The sequence below is a fragment of the Ursus americanus genome, chromosome 23 (genome assembly GCF_024610735.1).
Source record: "Ursus americanus isolate L20-20 chromosome 23, mUrsAme1.1.p, whole genome shotgun sequence".
Taxonomy (NCBI): domain Eukaryota; kingdom Metazoa; phylum Chordata; class Mammalia; order Carnivora; family Ursidae; genus Ursus; species Ursus americanus.
Window position 1 is genome coordinate 23,802,211 of NC_142149.1, and position 26,021 is coordinate 23,828,231.

The 26,021-nt window shown below is 48.5% G+C and overlaps 1 protein-coding gene across 2 annotated transcripts in view; it reads left to right on the forward strand.

Annotated features, from left to right (window-relative positions):
* B4GALNT2 (beta-1,4-N-acetyl-galactosaminyltransferase 2 (SID blood group)) overlaps nucleotides 1–21,270 on the forward strand; it is a 42,505-nt gene extending 21,235 nt beyond the window's left edge. For both annotated transcript variants that reach the window (XM_045813737.2, XM_087854480.1), the window contains exons 2-11: nucleotides 21–221; nucleotides 759–887; nucleotides 7,368–7,474; nucleotides 8,668–8,705; nucleotides 10,535–10,715; nucleotides 11,269–11,355; nucleotides 15,166–15,353; nucleotides 16,305–16,445; nucleotides 18,263–18,482; nucleotides 19,053–21,270. In XM_045813737.2, the coding sequence (XP_045669693.2) occupies nucleotides 21–221; nucleotides 759–887; nucleotides 7,368–7,474; nucleotides 8,668–8,705; nucleotides 10,535–10,715; nucleotides 11,269–11,355; nucleotides 15,166–15,353; nucleotides 16,305–16,445; nucleotides 18,263–18,482; nucleotides 19,053–19,258 (1,498 nt within the window). In that variant the 3' untranslated portion in view covers nucleotides 19,259–21,270. The remainder of the gene's footprint in view (nucleotides 1–20; nucleotides 222–758; nucleotides 888–7,367; nucleotides 7,475–8,667; nucleotides 8,706–10,534; nucleotides 10,716–11,268; nucleotides 11,356–15,165; nucleotides 15,354–16,304; nucleotides 16,446–18,262; nucleotides 18,483–19,052) is intronic.
* Nucleotides 21,271–26,021: the final 4,751 nt, after the last annotated feature.

Here is a 26,021-nt window from a genome sequence, read left to right on the forward strand (position 1 = left end):
GTTCTTTTGTGTTCCAACAGGTCTGACTTTCTGTGGCCCTCCAAGAGATCAATTTTCCTCTTAGGACTTGTCCCTGTTATTGGCGTTGTTGTATTTATGTTGGGAGGTGTGGAGTTCAGTAGCCCCTTTCCAGAGCTCCCTCGTTCTGCTCCAGCTGACCAGATGCTGAAGCTTCTACCCGAGGAACGTCTCAAGGACCTTTTTACCTTCGATGGAATCTGGTGAGATTCACATTATTCCTCGTTGGTCCGACGTCTCCCTTGCTCCTCCAGTGGTTTCCTGCGCCCATTTTATAGCCAGTTCCCTGCCTTCCCGAGTCTGTGCTTTTTGTTCAAGTGATCCAAACTGTGGGACCTGGAAAGGGTTTGTTCTGCACGGTGCACCCAGCGAAGTCCCCTAAAACTACGGAGGGCCTGTGTGGCTCAAACCGCAAGAAAGTTGCTGCTTTTTTGTCCCGCTGGCCTCCTCTTCTGGTGGGGCCCAGATGTCACTGGCATTCACATGACTCAAGTTTAAAGACATTTGGTGCAGGGAATAATTGCAGAGAGGGGGCCTTCTTGCCCTTCCCCAACCCCTCCCATCCCCTGTATCTCTGGGAGGGGCCGCTGCTGGGATTCCAGAATCTCCTCCCAAGTGGACAGGTGGGTACATGGAAAGGAGATTCTCAGGGTGAACCCCACACTGATGAGACCACAGGTTCTCTCTCACCCACCAGCCCACCCACCAGCTCCATGTTCACAGTCCTTTTCTGGTTTTAGGCTGTTCCCGAAAAACCAGTGCAAATGTGAACATCAGGAAAGCTACAACTTTCAGGATGCCTATGGCCAGAGAGAGCTCCCGGCAGTGAAAGCGAGGAGACGGGTTGAATTTGAGCACTTTCAGAGGAGGTAATAGAGACCGCGAGGGCTCTCGGATCCTGGGGTAGAACAGAAGCTCTCTCTACTGTGTCCTGAGGGTGCGGGTCCCAAGAAAACAGGGAGGAACTCCTCTCTTGCCGGAGTCCCTGGGGAACTGTTAGGAATAAAGCAAGAAGAGAGAACAGAGGAAAATGGCCCATAAATGAAGATTTCTTAAACTTTGCACATCGAGAACATTTCATAGTAAGATCAGAGCAAAGGAATGAAAGCAGTCTGGGACATCCGTGTGGTGTTGGCACGACCTCCAGGCATGCAGGCCTTTACAGCAGGTGACTTTGCAGCAAGGGGCAGCTCTCATTCATTTATAGTTGAGAACATACTGCCCCCTGCTGTGTGCAGAGCCCAGAATTACACACTTGGGGCACATGGGCCAGGATTGTTGGTTGAAAAGAGCAGTGATGGATTCTGATGGGCTTATATAGAAAGGGTACTTGTGGGAAGGCTGTAGGATCCTCCCCCAAAACCATAGGTGATAGAATGACCAGGCTAAGAAATCAGGAACCAAGGGAGCCCAGAAGGGCTGGGCAGGCCCACCTTCTTCCCTCCCCTCCCCTCCCCTCCCCCACCTCTCCCCCTCTCTCCCTCCCTCCTTCCCTCCCTCCCTTCCTTCTTCCCTTCCTTCCTTCCTCCTAGCAATCATTTATGAGTTATAGCAGAAGGCATGCTATAACAAAAAATAAAAATAAGAGCACCATGATTAGGCACTTGAACTCTGGAACAGTCTGGATGGCAAGTAACTTGACCTCCCAGTCCTCAAGTATCTTCATATGAAAAATTGTAATAAAGATACTTCTTTCATAGGCTCGTGAAGTCTTCGTGATGTGCATCGTATTAACAGACCAAGAGCTAGTAACTCATGAATGGGCCTGACATACACAAGCACTACAAACATCTCACCTACGGCCACTGTTGTGGTTTACTATTAATATCGCTGCTCTTACGGTTCTTCCAGGAGATACATAATTCATTAAGAGGCACATAACTCACTTATTAGATCGTTATAAGTGCTCTATGGAGACATAAAATAGTGTGGTAGAATGTTACTTGATGGCGTGAACTTTAATGGGATGATGGAGGAAGGTGACCTTGAACTCTGATTTGTATATCAAGTGGGAGTCGCCACCATCTCCTCTAAAGGAACATCTCAGAAGGAAGAGTTAATACAGGGCCCAGAGCCTTGGGCATGGGGGGCTTTCATGATGGCTGTTGGAGCCCTAGTAACTCAGGGGAGGGCTGGGGGGATGTGAGCCTGGAGCGAGGCCAGTCACGAAGGCCATGTAAGCCGGGAGATGGAGCGTGCATCTTTGCTTTCTGAGTAACGCAAATAATTGAACAATTATTTTAAAGATTTTATTTATTTGTTTGTTTGTTTATTTAGAGCATGAGTGGGGGGAGGGGCAGAGGGAGATGGAGGGAGAGAATGTCAAGCAGACTCCACACTGAGTGCAGTGCCCAGCCCGGGGTCGATCTCACAACCCTGAGATCATGACCTGAGCCGAAGTCAAGAGTGGGATGCCCAACCGACTGAGCCAGCCAGGCGCCCCAGGAGTTGAATTTTTTTTCAAAGTGGCGAGTTCTTATCTGAGATTCTTTTGTAAACTATTGCCCTGACTTTTCAGTGGAGAATACATGGTAGGGAAGGTGTAGGGGAGGCAGGGGGATCTGTTGAGCAGTCAGGTGGAAGGTCAGTGTTCCTTCTGCTGCTGGGACAGTGCCGTCTGTGCCTCTGGGATGAACCGTCCCCACGTGCTCTGTTGGCTGAGCCTGAGTCATGAATCAAAGAAGGGAAAGGGTGAGTCGGGCCCCTCCGGGGTAGATTTTGGGAATCAGCTACCTCCCTCCCCCCAACTACATACAAATGGAAGACTCCACAGAGGACAGTGGGGGTGCCACAAGAGGCAGCTTTGGAAGTCAAAGAACCAGTGGGATAGACCGACGATTCTGGCACGGGTTTGGACCCCGGCCCCTCCTAGCCGTGTGAGAAGCAGCAGGGCTCAGTGCTGTCAGGGGAGGCTGACTGACTGCCTTCGGGTCCTGCATCCTTCATGCCCCAGCCAGATGACCTCGGGCCAGCTGCTTACGCTCTTCTGTAAAATGGGGATAGTAATCGTACCTAGAGTTGTTGTGACATGTAGTGAATTGACCCATGGAAGGGCCTAAAACTGTATCCCGTTCATAACCTCACTGAACGTAGAGGAGAGTAGACATAAGAAAGCCATAGAAACAACCAGAAGTGGAGGTGATAAGCTCTCACGGCGAGCAGTACCTCCCTCCGCCTGCCTCTTGCCGCTGTGGTTCCCGCTGTGTCTCCCGGTCTGTCTTGGTCACTGTCCGGGGGGTTGTGCTAGCCGGGGACTTGAGTCACCCGACACAGAGTAGGGCTCAGCAAGCCCCTGTGGAATACGTGGCTGGTGCGAGGGGAAAGCTGGGCCTGTTCCTGCGGGATGATGGCTTCCGTCCCTGTTGTGGGCAGTGGGGGGCTGCTGGGAGAAGGGGGTCAGGGCTGTTTCCAGCAAATACCAGTGCAGGTGTGCCCATTGCAGGTGTGTGATGGGGGAAGGGAGAAGAGGCAGGGAGCTCTGAAGACACTGGAGAGAGTGGGATGGGGGGAACGGAGAGGGGCAGGAGAACGTCGAAGCAGGGGACTCTTAGGAGGGGGTGCTGGTCCGGAGGGGGCTGAGCAGAGGAATTCATTAGAAGAAAGAGCTGACTCAGAACAGGGAAGGCTGTGAGCTGGCCGGGTCCTCACCTGCCCCTCCCTCACCTGGGGAAATGCCCAGCTCTCCTGGGATTATACCTGGCCAGGCAGGTGCCAGGACAAACAGAGCCCAGGAATCATCAGTGATGTGAACCGGGTCTCAGGTCGTCGTGGCTGTAGCCAGGGGAGAAGATGCTCAGCTCCCATCTGGGCCTCAAATCTTTCTCTTGCCCAAGAAACACCCTGAATGCCTGGTCTGGGCAAGGCGCTGAGTCAGGTACAAAGACAGAGCTGATGGAGATCCTGCTCCCAGGAGCTCACAGCCGCACAGAGAGGATGCAGTCAGCGCATTCCCCGCGTCCCCTCCACCCTCCATCTCACCGGCTCTGCCGCCGCTGTAGTTACACAGAGAGCCCCAGCTCAGTGTGGAGTGACCGTGGGCGCTGTGTGGCACACAGGGTGTGTTCAGCAAACTGTGTGGAACTCAGGAGTTCAGGGTTACCATACTAGTCAGGGGGAGTGTAGGTCTTAGGAGGGAGAGCGGTTCCCAATTCTGAGGATTACAAAAGGAATGTTCCAGAAGGTAGCATTCAGAGCTGGCCTCATTCCTGTTACCGCACAGACGACCTAGTATTCTAGTTATTGGTGTCTCAGTCTGGGCTCTCCCCCTCCAGGAATGGGATTTTCTTGGTCCCTTTGTGCCCACATTAGCACAGGGCCAAAGGGATCACGTAGCATAAATAACGCAGAATCTTCGGCCCCTGGCGAATGTCACCTACGCCGGACAACTCTCTGCGGGTATACAATGGAGATGATTCATAACTTAGGTGCTCTCCTCTGTGCGAGGGAATCCTGCAAAACTCCATTTGGAGATCACGCCCTATTATCCTCTGCAGGAGAGCGCACGTCTGATGCAGGAAGCAGGGCGGGGCGCCGCCCCGGATGCCGGGACCTCTGCGTGCTCTGTCTCTGCCACTTAATTGTCTGTATCCTTGAAATCATGACTGGAGCTTGATGTTGGGTATGATCTCTGGTTCATTTGAATCTGATTACCTCCATAGTATGCTTCACTTAGAAAGTAGTACATGGGGCGCCTGGGTGACCCAGTCGTTAAACATCTGCCTTCAGCTCAGGTTGTGATCCCAGGGATCGAGCCCTGGTGTCGGGCTCCCTGCTCAGGGGGGAACCTGCTTCTCCCTCTCCGGTTCCCCCTGCCTATGTTCCCTCTCACTGTTTCTCTCTGTGTCAAAGAAATAAACTCTTAAAAAAAAAAAAAGTACAAGGATAACGCTCTTTTTAAAAAAGTCCACTTGAACCAACCCGCTCAACTCTCCCTGCTTCCCTTCCTTGTATGATGTGCTCCTTTGCCAACCCAATCTGCCCTTAGGCGTTTGGTATCTATTATTCCACACTATTTTTTATACTGCTCTACACGGATGAACACCCGTAATCACATGCGTATTTATGTGTATCTGTATCCACATAAACATAGACTCTTGGGTTTTTGTGTGTATTTTTAAATTTTGTCTTAATTCCAGCGTAGTTAACATACAGTGTTGTGTTAGTTCCAGGCGTACAAGACAGCGATTCCACAATTCTCAACGTGACTCAGGGCTTCATCCCTTTCACCTGTTTCACCCATCTGTGTGTACGTTTTTAATGTAATTGACACCATAAGAACAAATCGCGCTAGAATTTGCTTTTTTCATTCAATATGGTTTTTTTCAAGTGTTTTTGTTTTTGTTTTAGAGAGAGAGTGCTTGAGCACGGGAAGGAGGCAGAAGGAGCGGGGGCAGAGGGGGCAGGAGGGAGAGAATCTTTTTTTTTTTTTAAGATTTTATTTTATTTGACAGAGATAGAGACAGCCAGTGAGAGAGGGAACACAAGCAGGGGGCGTGGGAGAGGAAGAAGCAGGCTCATAGCGGAGGAGCCTGATGTGGGGCTCGATCCCATAATGCCGGGATCACGCCCTGAGCCGAAGGCAGACGCTTAACCACTGTGCCACCCAGGCGCCCCAGGAGGGAGAGAATCTTAAGCACGAACTCACGACCCTGAGATTGTGACCTGAGCCAAAACCAAGAGTTGGATGCTTAACCAACTGAGCCCCCCAGGAATCCCTCATTAAGTAACTTTTAAGAGCTATCTATAGTCCTAGTTCTTTCCTTTTAATTGCTATACAGCTATGAATATGAATACACTGAATTTTATTAAGTTATTCTCCTATTGAATGATATTCAGATTTGGGGGAAATTTTCATGATTGCATTTACATAAATTATAATAATCATCTTACATTATATTTACATTCTTTCCTTATTTCGTTTAGATGCGTATAAGGAGGCTCCCTTCAACCTGCTGAAATGAACCTCCTTGTGCATGGTGCTGTTTACACAGGCAGGAGTCTCTCCCCTTAACTAGCCTCTGAATCGCTCACTCATAGGAGGTGCTTATTTCTACTTGTAGTAAATACTGGCAGACTGCGTTCAACAGCACCTATATTAACTTACACTTTCATGACAAGTGGGTAAGCGTAGTGCCTTAGATACCCCCTACCTAACCAACACTCCCTCTCAGTACATGTTAAAACATTAATGAAAAAGATATTTGTTTTTGTTTTTGAAGACTTGATTTGATTTTGAGCAATCTCTACACCCCACATGGGGCTTGAACTCACAACCATGAGATCAAGAGTTGCAGGCTCTACCAACGGAGCCAGCCCGGAGCCCCTAGTTCATTGTTTTTAAAAGTTGCCTCTCCCTGGTTAATTTTGAAGCTGAGCACGTTTCATTTATGCATGAGCCATTTGTACTTCCTCTTCTGTTAATCGCCTCTTTACATCATTTCCCATTTTTAAAATTCGTCTCTTTCGTATTCTCAGGAATACTCGCTATAGTAGTTGAATCTTTCTTCCAGGTGATCTAAATGATACCCTTGGCTACCCTGGATGCCCGAAGGCTGCATTTCAACCGTATTACCTTAGTCCCCCAAAGAATCAGTCTCGCTGGCTTCTATGCTCTTGCCCTTGACTGAGGTTATTTTTTTTTTAAAGATTTTATTTATTCGACAGAGATAGAGACAGCCAGCAAGAGAGGGAACACAAGCAGGGGGGGTGGGAGAGGAAGAAGCAGACTCATAGCGGAAGAGCCTGATGTGGGGCTCGATCCCATAACGCCGGGATCACGCCCTGAGCCGAAGGCAGACGCTTAACCGCTGTGCCACCCAGGCGCCCCTGAGGTTATTATAACAACAAAACCCTATGAAAATCGTCACCGTGTTTGCTCTGAAAATACAGAGGCAACAAATCACATTTCTTGCGATGTATTTTCTTTTTGCGTTCCGAGCCAGCCAAAGTTTATTTGCCTCAGAAGTCGTTTGCTTTGTCCTGTTGATAATAAGACCAGGGTACCGACTGTCCACCGCGTTACACCCTGACTACCGGGAAGTTCACGTGCGACCGTGGCGACCGTGGCATCCCGCTGCTGCAGCGGGGTTGGCCCAGATGGTCTTGTTATTTTGTTTCTTCTTTCTCTCTGGTGTGTTTTTAATTTTCTTATATGTGCTTTGTTGTAAACTGCCTCAATTCCTTTGTGGAATTCAAGGCTGGAGGGAGGAAATGGAGGGGTGAACGGGACGATCTGCTTTCGATTTCTTCCCATTGGCAAGCACAGAGCTCCGGACACAGGTACCCCTTCCAGAACGAAGCAGAGAGGCACGTGAGAGCAGCTGCTAACGGTCTGGTTCTGTTTCCTGCAGAGAAGGGTTGCCCCGTCCACCGCCGCTGCTGGCTCAGCCCAACCTCCCCTTTGGGTACCCGGTCCATGGGGTGGAGGTGATGCCCCTGCATACGGTTCCCATCCCGGGTAGGTACATCTCCAGCCGGAGAGGAGCCAGGCAACTTTCTTAACTCGTAAGCAAAATGGGGGAGTGGAAGCAATCATTCATTGAGTACATGCTGTGGACTCAGCACAATATGGGAAGTTCGCCGTGATTTCACTTAATGGTTAGTCGCAATGTTTCCACCGTGGGGAATCAATCGCGCTTGGCCGCTGTGACCTCCCTGGGGATCCGAGATAACACAGAAGAGGACAGAAATCTGTGTGCCTCTAGGAATCTTAGGACATGATTAGTTGTTCGGTGTCCTCCAGCATCACGAGAGCAGGCAAAGATGAGCCCACCTGCTGGGAGAGCATATTGAAAAGAATATTTAGGTTGGTTGAAACTCCCCTCTACAAGGGATTTCTACACACTTCTCTAGTACAGCACCACATCCCTGTGAGGTAAATGTTATTTTGCCAATTCCACAGATGACGTAAGGTATCTAAGGCCCCGTAGGGAGGCTATTTTTGAATTAGAACTTGAATTAGTCATATTACGAGAACAGAGATTCTGAAGTAAATACATTTGGATGAATTGCTAGTATTTTTGAATAGTCATTTAAAAAGTGATTTGTCATTTTGGATGATTCCTTTTTTTTATTATAAAATATGCATAACAAAATTTACTATGTTAGTCGTTTTTAAGCCCACAGTTTTGTGGCATTAAGTATATTCTCATTGTTCTGAAACTGTGACCATCATCCATTTCCAGAACTTTTTTATCTTCCCCAATTGAAACGCTGTACCCATTTAACATTGACTCCCTTCCCCTCTCCTGCCTGTGGAAACCACCATTCAGTAGAATGTCTTGTCTCGTCTCTGCGAATTTGACTATTCTAGGTCCCTCATATAAAGATGATTCATTCCTTAGCCATTGTGGCTTTCCCTTTGGTAGCAGAGATATCTGGAAGGGGCTGGATTAATTCACAGAAGCCATCCAGTGTTGAGGGTGGGCATCAGAGGCTTTAGACCCCCTGGAATTTGAGAAGGACCATGGGACACCACCTCACAGGACCCCAGGGAGAGGGGAATAGTCGGCAAACACCCTGGATAGGAGATGACCCTGGAAGGCATTCTGGAAGGACGTGTAGGGGTCATCAGGAAGGTAGGAAGCATCAGGGAGCCCTTGGCATCCTCTCAAATGGTGTTTTTTTTATCCTGTTTCCTGTGTCCTCCAGGTCTCCAGTTTGAAGGACCCGAGGCCCCCATCTATGAGGCAAGTCCCCTTCCCAGACCCTTTTTTCATTTGGCATCACTGCCCACCTCCGCATCCCTGATGGTGGCTGGTCTCGGATTTTGACCGAGTGCTCCTCCAGTTTGAATATCCGACATGAGTCCCAGGTGGGGCAAGGGAGTAGATGCCTCCAGAAGGCATGATTTTTCCAGCCATGCCAGTGGCTGGAGTTCCCAGGAGGACTTCCAAAGACCTGGGCCAGGGCAGATGCTGCTGCTCTCGCTGCGAGAGGAAGCTGTCGCCCCAGCCCCGGCTCCAGGGCCTGTTGCCTCCGTCTGGGTTAGCGTGCCAGCCAGCAAGACCAGTGTTCTGTGCCCTGCCTTTCGTTCCCCGCTTCATGGAGCTCCAAATCCAGCCCTGGTGTGCACAGCTGATGGGTGGCATACAAACCGCATCCAGAACCCTAATCTAGAAAGGAGTCTGGGGAATGTCGTTTTCGTTTTCCCACTCTGCACGCCAGAGGATGGAGTGGGTGATGAGTGAGCAACTCTGCAAAACGGATTTACTATGTTAGTCGTTCTCGGATGGCCTTCTCCGCCCTCCCCCACCCCCAGCAAAGCACCCCTCCCCAACCTCTGCCACTTTTCCCGGTACTCCACGTTATCTTCTTCATGGTGCTTTCCTGTACCTGAATTATTTTATATGCATCACGATATACTTACCGCCATTCTCCCCGACTAGAATCTAAGCCTCTTGAAGGTGGGGAGTTGGTTTTATTCACTGCTCTCTTCCCAAGACCTATAATTTGGATCTCAGAAAACACCTGTTGGCCAACTGACCTGCTTTCAGCAGATGTGACATAACTCAGTGTGCTTGTCATAAAAATACCAGGCTGGGGCGCCTGGGTGGCACAGCGGTTGGGCGTCTGCCTTCGGCTCAGGGCGTGATCCTGGCGTTATGGCATCGAGCCCCACATCAGGCTCCTCCGCTATGAGCCTGCTTCTTCCTCTCCCACTCCCCCTGCTTGTGTTCCCTCTCTCGCTGGCTGTCTCTCTCTCTGTTGAATAAATAAATAAATCTTAAAAAAAAAAAAAATACCAGACTGCCCAGAGGACGAGAAGGCAGGAGAGCAGAGTCGCTTTAGGGAGTAGCCGTGGGATGGAGAGAAGGGGCCCGGTTCTAGCTACATGTTGAAGGTAGACCCAATGGGGCTCACTCCGAACAGGAATGACCTCCCTTAGGGACTTCAACAGTTGGACGAATGAAGGTGCCATTCAGGAGGCAGGGAGAACCAGGGAGAGAGTGGCAAACAGGTTTATAGAGAAAAATCAGTAGGTCAGTCGTGAGGATTTCAGTTGCCTGTGCGACGTCCTAGCAGAGCAATCCGCCAGGCAGTTGGGTCTCAGGAAGACGGGAGCGGGCGATGGACACTGTTAATCCTTTAGCATTTGAATGGTATTCAAAGCCGCCTCCTTTACTGAGAAGGTGTTGAATAGGAAGAGGAAAGAGCACAGAACCAACCCGAAAAAAAGTCCCCTGGGGAGGTCAGACAGAGGAGGAGGAGAGGGAGGAGGCAGTCGGCAATCAAAAGGAGGAGCCAGCGGGAGTAGGAAGCCATCTAGAAGCACAGGATCCTGTAAGCCAAGGAAGAAGAGAGCAATGGCCCTTGAACACTCCGGTCCCCAGGACTTGATTCGACTTCACTGGGGATAGAGCCGCAACCCGCTGCAGAGCCAGACCCCAGCTGCCAGGGGCGGGGGGTGGGGGGTAGGGGGTGCTCCTCGCAGCCTCTTGCGCTCTGCCCCCCTGCTGGCCATCCTGGGCTCGTGCTTTCCCTTGCGTTTAGCATCTTTCTACCTCACCCCCCTTAGGTCACCCTGACAGCTTCTCTGGGGACACTGAATACCCTCGCTGACATCCCAGACAGTGTGGTGCAGGGCAGAGGCCAGAAGCAGCTGACCATTTCGACCAGTAACCGGAAGCTTTTGAATTTCATCCTCCAGCACGTGACGTACACCAGCGCGGTGTACCAGCACCACAGGGTGGATGTGGGTGAGAACCTGTCCTTGCACAGCAAGATGCTTATTAGGGAGTGGAAAAACCACCGCGCCCTCCCAAAGTCTTCCTCCTCCAGGAAGCCTGCCAGCATTTAGGATTCTTCCCTTGCTCTTGTTTCAAACCCTGGACATCTAACTTCTCAATTACAGTCCCCAACATTACCCCCACGTTGCCATGGACCCCACAGCGTGACTTGAAGGAAAGAAGATATGCATCTCTCTGTGAGGGCAGATCAGGCATGCTATGCGGTACAAACCACCCGGCTCTGTTCCCCATTATTGATTTCAGGGTCCCGAGTTCAAGCCCCGTGTTGGGCATGGAGATTACTTAATTAAAAAAAAAAAAAAGAGAGAGAGACATTCAGCCAGTTACCCCAGGACACACAGCAAGTCAGTAGCCAGAATGCTGTCCACTCTGTGGGGTCTCCTCCCAGGCAGGACAATCTCTACCCAACCTTCACCCCTGCTGCAAATGGGTTTCCTTGGGGGCAGTGTGGAGAATGACCTAGACTCCGTGCTGCCCTCCTTGACCTTATTTCTCCCTGCAGTGAGTCTGGAGTCCAAGTCTTCTGTGGCCAAGTTTCCGGTGACCATCCGCTACCCTGTCATCCCTAAGTTATATGACCCTGGACCAGGTAAGACCCTTGCTCCTGGGGCTCCAGGGATGAGATGAAACTCGGTGAAACTCGGAAGGGATCGGCTCTGAGGTGCAGGAGGAGAATTGATGAAAGTAACCGCTCTGATAGGGTTCCTGACAAAGGAGAAAAAATTCGAATATTCTAATATTTCTTAATTATATTTAACTTATGTGGTTGTGCTTATTTTGGCAAAAAAAAACCCACAATTAATTATAACATCTTAATAAGTAATAGTAATAAAAACAGAGTGGTATGGGACCGTGGCTAGCTCTCTCACTGGAGTTGAATGGGAAATCCAGAGACATATATGTTGGAGGCTTACCATGCGATAAAGGTAGCTTTCCAAATTCAAGGGTGAAGAGAAGGAAGATCCGAGAAATCACATGGGACAACTGCGTAGATAAAGGAAGGTAAAAAGTTGGCTCTAGGGACTCCTGGGGGGCTCAGTCTGTTGGGTGTCTGTCTTCGGCTCAGGTCATGATCCCAGTGTCCCTGGATCGAGCCCCACGTCGGGCTCCTTGCTCAGCAGGGAGCCTGCTTCTCCCTCTGCCTGCCGCTCCCCTGCTTGTGCTCTCTCTCTCTCTGACAAATAAACAAATAAAATATTTTTTTTAAAGTTGGCTCTATCTTACAGCTCATATCAAGATAAATTCCAAATTGATCAAATATCTCATATTTTTAGGCACTCGAAAAAAAACCTGTGGAGTTTAAAAAATAGTCTTAGAGTGTAAGACCTTTCTAAATATGACACAAAACACAAAGACCAGAGAGAAAAGACGACACATAAAATGCATGAAATTTTTAAATGTTTTTATGGCAGAAAGCCACCAAAAGCAAAAGCAAACGACAAAGAACAAATTGGGGAAAAATATCTTCAACATACATGAAAGTCAAAGGTGTACTTTTACTTGAAAGTGTCTATAAATCCGTAAGAACCCCCAATAGGCCTGCGTGCCCGGCTGGCTCTGTCAGTGGAGCTTGTACCTTGTGGTCTGGGGGTCGCGAGTTCAAGCCCCACCTTGGGTGTAGAGATTACTTAATAAGTACTTACTTAATTAGTAAGTAATTAATTACTTACTAAGTAATTACTAATAAGTAATTAAGTAATTACTTACTTTTTAAGTAAGTACTTACTAATAAGTAAGTAATTACTTAATAATTACTTAAATAAGTAAATGTTTTTAAAGATTTTATTTATTTATTTGTGAGAGAGAGAGAGCCCAAGCAGGGGGAGTAGCAGAGGCAGAGGGAGAAGCAGACTCCCCACTGAGCAGGGAGCCCAATGTGGGACTCGATCCCAGAACCCTGGGATCATGACCTGAGCTGAAGGCAGACACTTAACCGATTGAGCCACCCAGGCATCCCAAATAAGCAAATGTTTTTGTTTTTTTTTAAACCACCTAGACAAAACAAAACAAAAAACCAAACACCTAATAAGCCAATGGAAAAATGCACAGTTGGCAACAGATTAAATTCAACAATACTTTAAGCTATTAGAATATACTCTCCGTCTCATACTAAAAAAAGTGCAAATGAAAAATACATTGATATCAGAAAGTATTGGACAAGGAGCAGGGAGGAGGCATTCTTATAAACTCCTGGTGGGAAATGTAAATGGCCACAGCCTTTCTGGGGGCAATTTGGCAATACCTATCAACATTTGGGTCAGCATTCCCTTCGGCCCAGCAGTTGCATTTCTAGAAATGATCGTGCAGATACTTATATCTGCTGGAAATGATGTTTGTTTGAGGTGTTTTATTACAGCATTGTTTGCGAAGACAAAAACCTTAGAAGTGGGATGCATCGATTAGATCAAGTGCAGTCCATCCATATAATGAAATTCCGTGCGGTGGCATTCGGAAGGAGGGATGGGGGAGACACAGGAGGGTTGTTTTTTTTTTTTTATGCTGCTACAAAATGCTTTCCAAGTTATAAGCAGATACAGAAGAGAGGGAAGAGTAAGTTATTCTTTCTGTAAAAAGAAAGAGGGAAAAAATGTATGTATGCAATTGCTTGAACATTCTCATTTTAAATCATTTTTGGATTTCTCTGTTATTTTTAGTCTGTCTGGAATGGGTCCCTCTGTACACGGTGGATTCGTTGGCTGTCGTTCATGCAGATGTTCTTTAAGTGTTCTGTGATTTTTGTGGGTGGGCTCATCTTGAGTAGAAGCTTTCGTGGCTTGTTTTCTGCTTTCTCCCTTCTCTCTCCTGACTCCCTCCCATCCCACAGCTTTATAGTCGCATCTACTCCCTGTCTCCCCAGCTTTCTGGTCTACCTCTTTATACTGGAGCCTCGGGGCTCCTGTCTCATGGTGATATCGGAGCTATTAAAGAGCCAGTTGCTGGGCCTGAGGGTGGCTTGGCAAGGGTCGTGGCTATGAGGTGGTGTCATTTCTGTTTGCACCCAGAGGGATGTGCAGGGGGAATAGCTCTTCTGGGGCTCCTTGCCTGGCAGGTAGTATGTGGTGAGGGATGGAGGGTGTGCCGCCTAGCTCTCGACCGTGGCTTCTAGCAAAAAGCCTGGCTCTGGACCCACACATCCCGTGAGAGACCTTAATTCTGTTACCCCTCAGAATCAGCCTTCTCTGCTACTTCTGATCCAAGAACGCAGCCGGTCCCAGCCCCAGCTCTGCTCACTGCGTTTTATTTCTGTTCCTTGGAAGTAATGTGTATTTTGGGCATAGTTATATCTTTGTATTGTCTTTATCGCTGCTATAGATTTGGAAAAAATAGGGACTCTCAAACAGAAAGCTACAGCACCCGCTTAGCCAGGAGCCCCCTATCTTGACCACACCCTCTAGTGATTCATGCCCCTGGTTCTCTCTTTATAAGTGGATGGCAAGTGGCCCAAGAAAAGGGAGGACAGGATTCATCTGGCAATCCCTTGAGCACAATTCACTTGACTCTTCCCACTGATCGCTTTTCCCTCATGCCCTCAGACCCAGGGGGAGCCGGTGTAATGGTGCACCGGCTATTAAAAAGAGGATTCTGGAATGATTTCTGACTTCTGTCACCCTGAAAAGGAGCTCTGCAGTGGGGTTCTGGAGCTCTCGCCCCCACGCCAGGTGTAGGGTTGCGGCTTTCAGCATGCATTAACCCCAACAGAGCCCACCCCACCCCACCCAACATCCCACGGGCTCAGTCAGCTGGCGTGGCTCCACGTTGGTGACTCAATCCCAGAAACACACCACTGCTCCAGCGGATTCAACACGAGGCCTTTTCCACAGAAAAGCTGTACCTTTTCCAAGTTACTGTATGTATCACACGCCTTAAGCTGGACGATCTGGTCCCGACCTGGCACTCTCCAAGTAGACCTACTTCCTCTCCAGTCTTCCTGAGGAGAGAGACCAAGTGTGTTTCTCTCTAGGAGTGCCGCTGATGACGGGCGCAAGTCTCAGTCCTTCAGATCTTTCCTCCCCTCAGCGAGCCCCATGTCCCTCCATCTTGAACCCCTCGATGGGCAGAGCTCTGGGCATCTCAATTCCTAGTATTAACGTGACAGCAGGATGCAAACGAAGTGTTGGTAAGACAAAGCATTCACACTAAGAGTAGGAGGCGGCATAGTCGAGCCAACAGAAGCAGGGAAAGAAATTCTAGAAGACAGATAAAATCTCAACAAGCTGGCTATGTTTTAAATATATTTATTTTCTATTCCAACTAACAAACTCTTACTAAGCGCTGTGTACGAGAGGCATGAGGCCCACGCTGAGAGGTCGTGGCACAAAGAAAGCACCAGAACAGTGCAGGTCAAGTCCGTGAGGTTTCCCAAAACGCAGCGCTCTGACATCCACCCTTTCTTGCCCAGAGAGGAAGCTCAGAGACCTGGTGACCATTGCCACCAAAACTTTCCTCCGTCCCCACAAGCTCATGACCATGCTCCGGAGCATCCGTGAGTACTACCCAGACTTGACGGTGATCGTGGCTGATGACAGCAAGGAGCCCCTGAAGATTAATGACAACCACGTGGAGTATTACACCATGCCCTTCGGGAAGGTACGTCCCTTCCGGATGGGGAGACATCCGGGGCCTGGGAAAGAGGGCCCCAGAGTCAGGGTCCACCCCGGATGGGGATGCTTGAGCGGCTTTCCCAGGGAGACTCGATCCTGAAGCAGAGGGGTGGGACTGTCCTCTGAGTCCCTTTGCTGACTCCAAATTCACAGAGACATTGGATGACTCTCACGTTTCTGCATCAATGAAGCACTTGGTATGGACATTAATTGAGGTCCTTCTAAGTGACTCGAGGTGACTGACATTCTAGGGGTTCCCGACATGCAGAGAAACTTGTGATCCCTATGATTCTACCCAAGCTAGAGGCTCGCGCTCTCTCTCCCACACACACCCTCCTTCCTACAAGGACACACAGAAGGCAATGGATGGTATCCGTACCATAGCGCCCACCCTCCAACCCTTCCAGGCACCATAAGGCGAAATGGAAGACTCAGTAGAAAAAGGACTTCAATCCATCCGCATCGGCCCGAGGACCAAGGAAGGGCTTCCGAGCCTTTCTTCGCCTCAGCCTTTGATTCAGGGAGTCACTGTCCTTTCTCCAAGGTCTCTGAGACACGGACTCCCTTTAACCCAGTGGTTCTTGACCGCTCTTTGGGGGGCGCAGCCTGGCCGTTGGGAATTTAGAGAGCTCCCAGGTGATTCTAAAATGTGGCCAGGGGGGCACCTGGGTGGCTCAGTCGTTAAGCGTCTGCCTTCAGCTCAGGGCGTGATCCCAGGGTCCTGGGATCGAGCCCCACATTGGGCTCCCTGCTCCGCTGGGAGCCTGTTTCTTCCTCTCCCACTCCCCCTGCTTGTGTTCCCTCTCTCGCTGGCTGTCTCTATCTCTGTCAAATAAATAAATAAATAAAATAAAATAAAATAAAATAAAATAAAATAAAATAAAATAAAATGTGGCCAGGGACGGCAAGCACTGATCTAACCTCTTTCCGCCTGCAGGGTTGGTTTGCTGGTAGGAACCTGGCCGTCTCTCAGGTCACCACCAAATACGTGCTCTGGGTGGACGATGATTTCCTCTTCAGTCACGACACCAAGATTGAGGTGTTGGTGGATGTCCTCGAGAAAACAGAGCTGGACGTGGTAAGGGAGCGTTGCCAGTTTCACCCCAGCTGTCCCCTGTAGAGACAGCCAGGAGAGGGGAGGGGAAGAGGAGGGGGGAGAGGGAGGGGTGGGAGGGGGAGGGTCCGGGGGAGGGGGAGGGGCTGAAGCAGGAGAAGAATAAGCACAACTCGGGGTTGAGAACATCCTACCAGCAATCAGGAGCTGTGCGGCTTCTGCCTCCGAATTTTCTCGCACACCCCCCTCCCCATGAAGCCTTGTTCTGTCTTTGAAACAGGGTGTTTGTGCATCACTTCTAACTCCCCCCACCGGACTGGCGTGAGAAGCAGCGACGCTGTCTGGTTCTGTCTCACCCCATGTTTAAAAAACGCGAATGGTACAGAGTTTTAAAAGCACACATAGCCCTAATGGCATTTAAAAAAGAAGAAGAAGAAAGAAAAGAATGAGAACATCAAAAGTCATTTCACATATAGAAAAGCAAAAGGCCACTACAGTTAATGAGAGTGTATTGTGGTCTTGACATTGTGAAGAGAGTAGATTGTCACTCCGGCCACACGCACGGTAACTAGGCGGGTGGTGGATACGTGAATTAGCTTGATTGTGTGATCTCTTCACAATGTATCCATATATCAAAACATCAAGCCGTAAGCCTTAAATGTATAGAATTTAAAAATAGATGTACGATTTTAATGTATCAAAGATAGCTCAATAAAAGCTGGCTTTTTTTTTTTTTAAGAAAAGAAAAACAGGAAATGGATAAGAAAATCAGGGTCGTTGTGATCTCAGTTATTTCTTCCGGGAGGACAGTCCCCAGGGCATCTGTATGACTGCGGTATCTCCCGACTACTCTTCCAGAGAGCAAATCACAGTAGCACCAGCGAGGTAGAAAGCACAGCTCCTGTCGTATAAAAATCCAAGCTGGCCCTTGACTTTGCTTCCAGCGTCAGTCTGGACCAGCCTCCTTCCTTCCCTTGATGCTGCGCTGTGTTCATGGTCCTCGGCTGCGTGGCTGGAAGAAAGGGGGAGAGAACATAGAGCACAAGCATTTGCCTTTGCAGAATGTGCTAGAAGTTGCAGGCGTCCCTTCTAACTCACATCCCTTCAGCCAGGACTTAGACACATGGTCAGACCTCGCAAGGGAAGTGGGGAGAGCCCGTCTTCAGTGGCGTAGCTGGCTGTATCTTAATTTAGTCCACTTACAACTAGTTTGCTAAAGGAAGAAGAAAAGAACGAGTGATGGGGGACAAGGAGCCGTCCTGGATGTTTATGATGGTTCAGGACTCATCCTGTTTTGTTGGGGCTCACACCTAGAAATGCATATCTTCCCCGAGTGTGTGGACAGACAGCCCAGGGAGGAAAGCCGGGAGCAGAGGAGTGGGAGGAAGGCAGCTTGAGACACATGGCACCCGGCACGCACGGCTCGTTGCAAGAAGTCCGGCAGTGGGGACTCCACAAAGGGACCCGTGTGCACGCAGGCTACTGCCTGCCTGCCCCCAAACACGGCTCCTCCTTGTGTAAGGGAGTGACTTGCCTTCTGGAAAGAGTGAACTTGCTGTCGGATGAGTTGTGTGCCCTTTGGACTTGGTGCTTTCTGCTCCCACCAAGGAGATTTCCTGGGGTGAGCAGGATGAAAAGACCAAGAGACTTAGCCGTGGTGTGCGGAAGGCTGTAGCCATAACAGCAACAAGAGAGTATCCAAGGAAGGGTATGAAGGGTAGATACAGAACAGGTGTGATTCTTGTTGTAACTGAGGTTCAGTCCAGGAAGGCTTCCTGGCAGAGGCAACATGGCTATCAAGTCTGTGTTCTCTAACGTGCGTTTCTCTGCCCACCGGTTAGGTAGGTGGCAGTGTGCTTGGGAATGTGTTCCAGTTTAAGCTGTTGCTGGAGAAGAGTCAGAATGGGGACTGTCTTCACCGGAGGCCAGGCTCTTTCAGGCCCCTGGATGGCTTCCCTCGCTGCGTGGTGACCAGTGGTGTTGTCAACTTCTTCCTGGCCCACACGGAGCGACTCCAGAGGGTTGGCTTCGACCCCCGCCTGCAGCGAGTGGCTCACTCAGGTGGGGACAAACTGGGTGAGGAAGGTGTCAGCCCGTGGACTGACCTCAGGAGTTTGTCCTTTCCAAGGGCCACGAGCCACTGATCGTGGTCCTTGCCTCAACAGTGGGTTTCTCTCCCTTTCCCCCCCACGAGGGAGCTCAGGGTCTCTCTTGCCTCCCTCCTCCCTCTCACTGTGACTTCCTACCTCCCGTCTGCTGCTCCCATGTGAGACACCCTTCCCTGCAGTTCTGTCCCCACCCTTGTTCCCCACGGATTCCCTCAGTTCCGGAGTTCATAGTTCTGTCCAGCTGGAAAGCTCATCTGGGTCTGTCTGCAGACTTTCTGGCCACACCTCTGAGAAATGTGCCTCTTTATTAGTTTATCTACTTATTTATTTTATTTTTTATTTATTTATTTTTTATTTTATTTATTTTCTCTATTCCAACTTGCCAGCCTGGGCAGGGGGCTTTGCCTGGCGCTCAGCCTCCCCACGGGTACAAACTGCGCCCTTCACCACCTGCCTCTCCCCCCAGACCTGGACCATGGCCCCGGGTCTTCAGCTGAAGCCCGTGTTCTCCCTCTCTTGGCAGAGTTCTTTATCGACGGGCTCGGGAGCTTGCTCGTGGGGTCATGTCCAGAAGTGGTGATAGGTCACCAGGCTCGTTCTCCGGTGGCTGACCCGGAGCTGGCCACCCTGGAGAAGACCTACAGTGCATTCCGGACCAACACCAAGGACCAGATCCAGTTCAAGCTGGCTCTCCACTACTTCAAGAACCATCTCCAGTGCTCCACGTGAAGGCTCCCGGGCATCAGAAACGCTCTGGACTTACGGGGGGGGGGTCTCTAAGACAGCGGATTCTGGTGGGGGGACTCCGGAGGAGAGGAGGGCTGTAAAGGACAAGCCAGTGGGCGGGGCAGGTGGGTGGGGCTCAGTTACTAGAAATACCCATCAGAGGCCAGGGGTCATTAGAAATGGACCAATCCCTGAGAAGGGCGACAGAGGCCCATCCGTAACAATCATTACTTGTTTCTGAGATGCGGTACCATTTTAGGGAGGATCCGACACGCGGTATCTCGTGTCCTCTCATTGGATCTCGTGCGAAAGAGTGTAGCTTGGCTTGGTGTCCTTGGTCAAAAGAATGGCTGCGGGGTTTTTGAGGATTATTTGGTAGAAATTATATCGTAGTCAGAAACACCCTCTCCAGCCTCCACAAATATGTATTTGTTGCTACCTTGGGGACTTAAATGATGTGAATGATGCAGGGTCCTGGTCCAGTTCAGTCCGCTAGCAGACTTGCACGCCAGGATCGGGGGATCAGAGGAGGGAGGAGTGACCAAGGGCGGGGCAGCTGACGGAGGCTCGGTGGGGAGATGGATGGGATTCAGGCAGCAGAGGGAGGGAGCGCCGGAGTCCCCCGTCTGCCCCAACAAAGGTTTCCCTGGCATCAGACTCACTACTGCAAGGATACATTCCGGAACGCCAGGGATTGAACTCCGACCCAGTGCTAAGGTGCCATGATAGACAGTGTCAGTGCAGTGGTGCAACTGTTGACCGCTCAAGACCCATGTCATCTGCAGAGAAGAGCCATCTCGTGTTGTGGAGGAAGCCTCTCTCTTGTTATCTCAGGAGTGGGCAGCTTCCACTACTACTATACAAGCCCTGCCTTGACAGCTTCTGCTCTTTCCTGCTGAAGATGCTCCAGGGTTAATTCAGGATCCTTGAAAATGTGGCTCTGAGATATGCATAAAACTCCATAAAAAATGTTTTGGTGGTCCCATCATTTTGAAAAATACCGGAAGTTGTATCTCCCTCTTGAAAAGTCGCAATTCACATTCGCATATTAAAGGCTCTGAGAAGTCCTGCAGTAAAGAAATCAGGTTAATTTTGTTTAAGTCACCATTTCCCAGCTATGGATATAGACTGACAATCATTTTTTTTAATACTCCCAAACCCAGAATGGAATACATACCTCCTTCTATTGTGTATGTGATCACGATTCTATTGCAAATGCTTTGGCAACTTTAACTAACCCGGACAATCATTTGGTGCAATAGTACATGCACTTTACCTGCAATAACAAAGCTATAGAGGAAGATGATGTTGGATTGTCCCATTCAGTCCTGCCTTGAGAAGCGGGCAAGAGAAGCCCCTCGCTGGATCCCGAGCGCTAGAGAACACTGTAGATGACAGACACAAGGGCTTGCTCGTGACCCCCTGGGCATCTCTGTCACCTGGGACCCAGTGCTCAGCGTGAGCACAGCATAACCTGCTACCCTAGATATCCACTCTTGGGACCCAGAGTGTTCAGGCCCCAGGGAAATGCTTCTCCACACCTTATGTCCTCGAAAGATGACTGCATCCAGATGCATTGAAAGTTTGGGGCAGCGCTTTGGGGTGCGGCTACGACGTGATCTGCCACGTGCTTGGGTAAAAGAAGAAGACAAGTGTTTCCTCTCAGATACCATAAATAGCACGAGAGTCTTGCCTACTACTTAGTGTCTATTTTCTTGCCTTCCGTGCATGGTTCTAAAAGCGCTAAAAAGATTAGTACCGTACTCACAGCAGCCGCACCTCGTGGCTTCAGGGACATTTGAAAATAGTAAACCATTTGTACGCATTAATTCTTATATATGTAATCTAGATGCATCATGCTCGAAACGTGACACCGATTCTTTGCCCTGGCAAGTTGGTTGGTCATTTGAATGCTGATGGTGCAATCATTTTATTTTTTTATAAAAATATTTAATGACTTAAATTTTCAAAAACTAAATTGAAAATAGCTAAATAAATTTGATTTTTAAATGTGGTATTTGTCCAATATAATCTTGGTTTTCTTTTAATCTTTTTGAAACGTATTTATTTATTTATTTATTTATTTTAGAGAGAGAGTGCGCGAACAGGGGGAGGAGCAGAGGGACACGGAGGAAGAGAATCTCAAGCAGACGCCACACGGAGCATGGAACCCGATGTGGGGCTCCATCTCACGACTCTGACCTGATCAGAACCTGATCATGAAACCAAGAGTCAGACGCTTAACCGACTGAGCCACCCAGTGACTTTGCTGAAACAAAAGCAAGAAAATTAAATTATATGGAATAAATATATGATAAATTATGAATTATCTTTGTCATCTACCTATATATTTTTTTCCTATCCACATGTCACCGTGCATCAACTCAACAGCCAGACATGCACAATGACTGTTAAATCCCATGGCTTTGGTATGTTGCCAACTTTTAGTCCTATGGAAACCACAACTTGACAATATTTTTTATTTTGCCATTATAAAGTTATATTTGTCAAGATAAGAGGATAGAGCATGTATTTTAACAGTTTGCTAGCTTCGGGTATTATAGCTTTGAAACATTGAAATATTTTTAAATAATTAAGATATAAGTAAAATATTTAGGGGCGCCTGGGTGGCGCAGTCGTTAAGCGTCTGCCTTCGGCTTTGGGCGTGATCCCGGCGTCCTGGGATCGAGCCCCACATCAGGCTCCTCCGCCGGGAGCCTGCTTCTTCCTCTCCCACTCCCCCTGCCAGTGTTCCCTCTCTCGCTGGCTGTCTCTCTCTCTAATAAATAAATAAAATCTTTAAATAATAATAATAATAATTTGAATTGGGTCTGCAAAGCAAGGCTCTGTGGACGGCTGGACTTCAGACGTCACACTCCAGAGCTGCAGACATGCCCCTTACAGCGTGCGGACTGAGGAGCTGAGAAGGCCAGTCTTTAGCCAGAAAAAAAAAAAAGAGGCAACATACACACAAAGAGGAGCTGAAATGAGAGCCTCCTGACAGCCTTCTGGTTCTTTCCTGAGGTCTGGCTACAGTTGTGCCCTGGGATTTCGTGAAACACTATACCCTTATAATTCTTCCTTTTTGCTTAACCCTAATTTGAGTTGGCTCCTGTTACTTATAACCACAGTGTCCTGAATAATACAACATTCTGTGTGTCTGGCTGTTTTCAAAACAGAAAAGCGTTAACTAAAAAGTTTTCTCCTTGGGTGGTTGGGAAGCAAAAATCAGGTCACAGACAATCACAGCCGCACAGACCTACCTCCAGCGTTGACTTTGAGACACAACCAAGCAGCCCGGACCAGACCGATGACAGAGGTTTCCTTCCAGGACACTGCAGGACAGTGAAGCATCCCTTACAGGAAAGTGACAGTGAAGGACAGTGAAGGCAGTGAAGTCATACTTCCTGAGACTTGGGCTAAACCCCCAATTCCAGGACCAGTTGGTGCAAATAAATCGTGTGGGCCTCCAGGGGGAGCTCGAGTCTGCTCTCTCTGTCTCCCCTCAACCTGCTCAGGAAAGGAAAACTGCTACCGTGATTTTCAGCAAAGAGGAATCTGTTGGCCACCAGGCATGTGTGGGTGTGTCCCTTTCATGTGGCCGAAGTGGAAATGGGACTGGGATCTGCTTTCTTCTGGATACTTTCTCCTCTGCCCAGGAAGAAGGTGACTCCCCAACTGTTTTTTATTTTTATTTTTTAGGATTTATTCATTTATTTGAGAGAGAGAGAGAGAGAATGGGGCAGAGGACGATGGAGAAAGAAACTCAAGCAGACTCCGTGCTGAGCGCAGAGCCCGACACGGGGCTCGATCTCAGGACCCTGAGATCACGACCTGAACCGAAACCAAGAGTCAGATGCTTAACCGACTGCGCCACCCGGGTGCTCCTGTTTTTGATTTTTAATAGACCAAAAGTGTACATAAGCCACTATGAAATGTGATCTATTAGAATGCTTTTACTTACAAGTACCAGAAACTTGACCCAAGTTGAAGCTTGTCGTAAACGGTCTCAGGTGGGGTAAGCGGGGGGGCAGACCACAGGTGTGCCATGATCAGGAGAAAAATCGGGGATTCCAAGCCTGGCAGTGGAGGGGGTGCCTTGCTCAGCCCATCCGGCAGTTCCAGGCTCTTCGCTCAAGGAAGGGTCCCCTTGTCCATTATCGTCCATACCCCCACAGACGGGTCCTCAGGCAGGGTGAGTGACCCTTTCTGTGGGCTGTTGAAGCTTTAACTGCCCACTTCCGGTTAGTCCCATAGGAGGTAAAACTTACTATCGGTTATCAGTGAGATTTTTAAGGAAATTGAATTGCTAATGAAATTTTATTAGCAATTCCTTAAAACTTAAGAGGTTTTCTGTCATTTCCAGTCAATTCCAGACAGCTTGTCTAGACACAGTCTTTGAGACTGGGAAACCCAGTCTGATCACCTCGGGACTGTCGGCCTCCTTTATCCTCTGGCACTGGGTTAAACGGCTTCTGCCTGGAGGCTATTCAAAATCTTCCTCTGAGGGACAGAGAAACTAAAATCTGCTCTTTGCTCCCAGGTTTTTCCTCTTTGTGAGCAGAAATGATGAAAATGCCGCACTGTAAACAGGCCGGCCTTTTGCTTAACCTGGTCACCTGCTAAGTCTCCGTTGGTACTTTCTCTTGGGGTAGAGAATTCAGGTTTTCCCGACCTGCAAGACTCCAAATTACAGACCTTCCAGGAAACTTGGATTGCAAGCCACTCTTAAAGAAACCATAGTATACCTGCTTTAAAACAGGGGACCTTCAGCCTGAAACTTGTCTTCTTTATGGGACCGTCCTAAAGACTTCTGCATGAAATCACTAACACATGCCAACACGCTGATTTTTCCTACCAGTTCCCATTCTTGATATTCTAGAGTCTTGATAGGCACATAGTCTGTGTTCCAGATATCAGCAAGTTTCAGGATCACCAGTTTCCCAGCTGGTCCCTGTCTCCACCCCATCTCTTACACTCAACCCTACATCGAATGACCTTCACAGAGGATTCATATCTGAATATTCAACACCTCCTCTTTTTCTTAATCCTTTGCCTGGAAGCTCCAGCAGCCCTCGTGTCCTTTAGCCTTCCTGCTCTGGCTTCAAACAAGTCTCCCTTCTAAAAATCTATGTCTCTTATCCCACTGGAAATTTTACCAAGAGATTATAAAAGTTTTAATTATGGAACCGAATAATCTGTCCCTCTCCTATCCCAGGCGCTTGGCAAAGGATCCCAGCTCTCCTGCATGCAAGGACACAGAAGGCATGAATCATAAAAGGAAAAGAAAAGGATACATTTGATTTGATTGAAATTCAAGCCTTCTGCTAATCAAAGGACACTATTAAGAAAGTGAAAAGAAAAGCCACAGACTGGAAAAAGCAGCTCTGTAATACAAATATTTGGCAAAAGATTCATATCCCAGGGGTGCCTGGGTGGCACAGCGGTTGGGCGTCTGCCTTCAGCTCAGGGCGAGATCCCGGCGTTATGGGATCGAGCCCCACATCAGGCTCCTCCGCTATGAGCCTGCTTCTTCCTCTCCCACTCCCCCTGCTTCTGTTCCCTCTCTCGCTGGCTGTCTCTATCTCTGTCGAATAAATAAATAAAATCTTTTAAAAAAAAAAAGATTCATATCCCAGATATAGAAAGAATTCCTATAAATCAATAAGATAAAGGCAATTGTTTTAAATGGGCAAAATACTTGAAGAAACCCTTAGAAAAGAAGATATCCAAATGGCCAGGGAGCATGAAAAAAGAAGTTCAACATCATTAGCTACCAGGAAAATGCATATTAAAACCACAAGCAGAAATCATCGCACACCCACCAGAGGGGCTAAATTTAAAAGACTAACGATACCACCTCTTAGCTAAGATGTGAAGCATTGGAAATGCTCTCATACGCTGCTTGTGGGAGGGTAAAAGCGTACAATCACCTTGCAAAGCTGCGTGACAGTTCCTGATAAACGTAAATGTCCGCTTACCTATGACCCAGCAATCCCACTCTTACCCGAACAGGTCTGCACGAGAATGGTCATGCCGGCTTTATGTGTATTAGCCCCAAACTGGAAACAATCCAAATGTCCATCAATTGGACCAACACAGTTGGTATTCCTACAATGGAATACTACTTGACGATAGAAATAAACATCCCACTGGTAGATAAAGTAAGATGGATAAATCTTGAAAACACTGTGTCGAGCAAAAGATACCATTTAGTGATATGTTCTTTATATATATGCTTAAAGAAGAGGCAACACCAGTCTTTCAGTGATAGAAACCAAAGTAGTGATTTCAGGGGAGCAGGACAGGGAATGACAGGAAAAGATACCAGGGAACTTTCTGGGATGATGGAAATGCTGCGTATCTTGATCTAGCTGATAGTCACACAGGGGTACGCCTACATTTGTAAATAATAATAATAATAATAATAATAATAATAATAATAGATTTATTCAGTGAAGGTTTGTGCATTTTACTTTATATAAATAATATCTCAATAAAATGCCATTTAATTAGATGTATGTACTATTACGGAACAATCCTCAAGATATGATGCTAAATGAGTAAAAGTGCAGAACAGTGTTTCCACTTTTTAAAAGAAGAGGAGTATGGGGCGCCTGGCTGGTTCAGTCAGGGAAGCATGAGACTCTGGATCTCGGGGTTGTGAGTTCAATCCCCATGTTGGGCATAAAGCTTACTTTTTAAAAAAGGAAAAAAAGGGGCGCCTGGGTGGCACAGCGGTTAAGCATCTGCCTTCGGCTCAGGG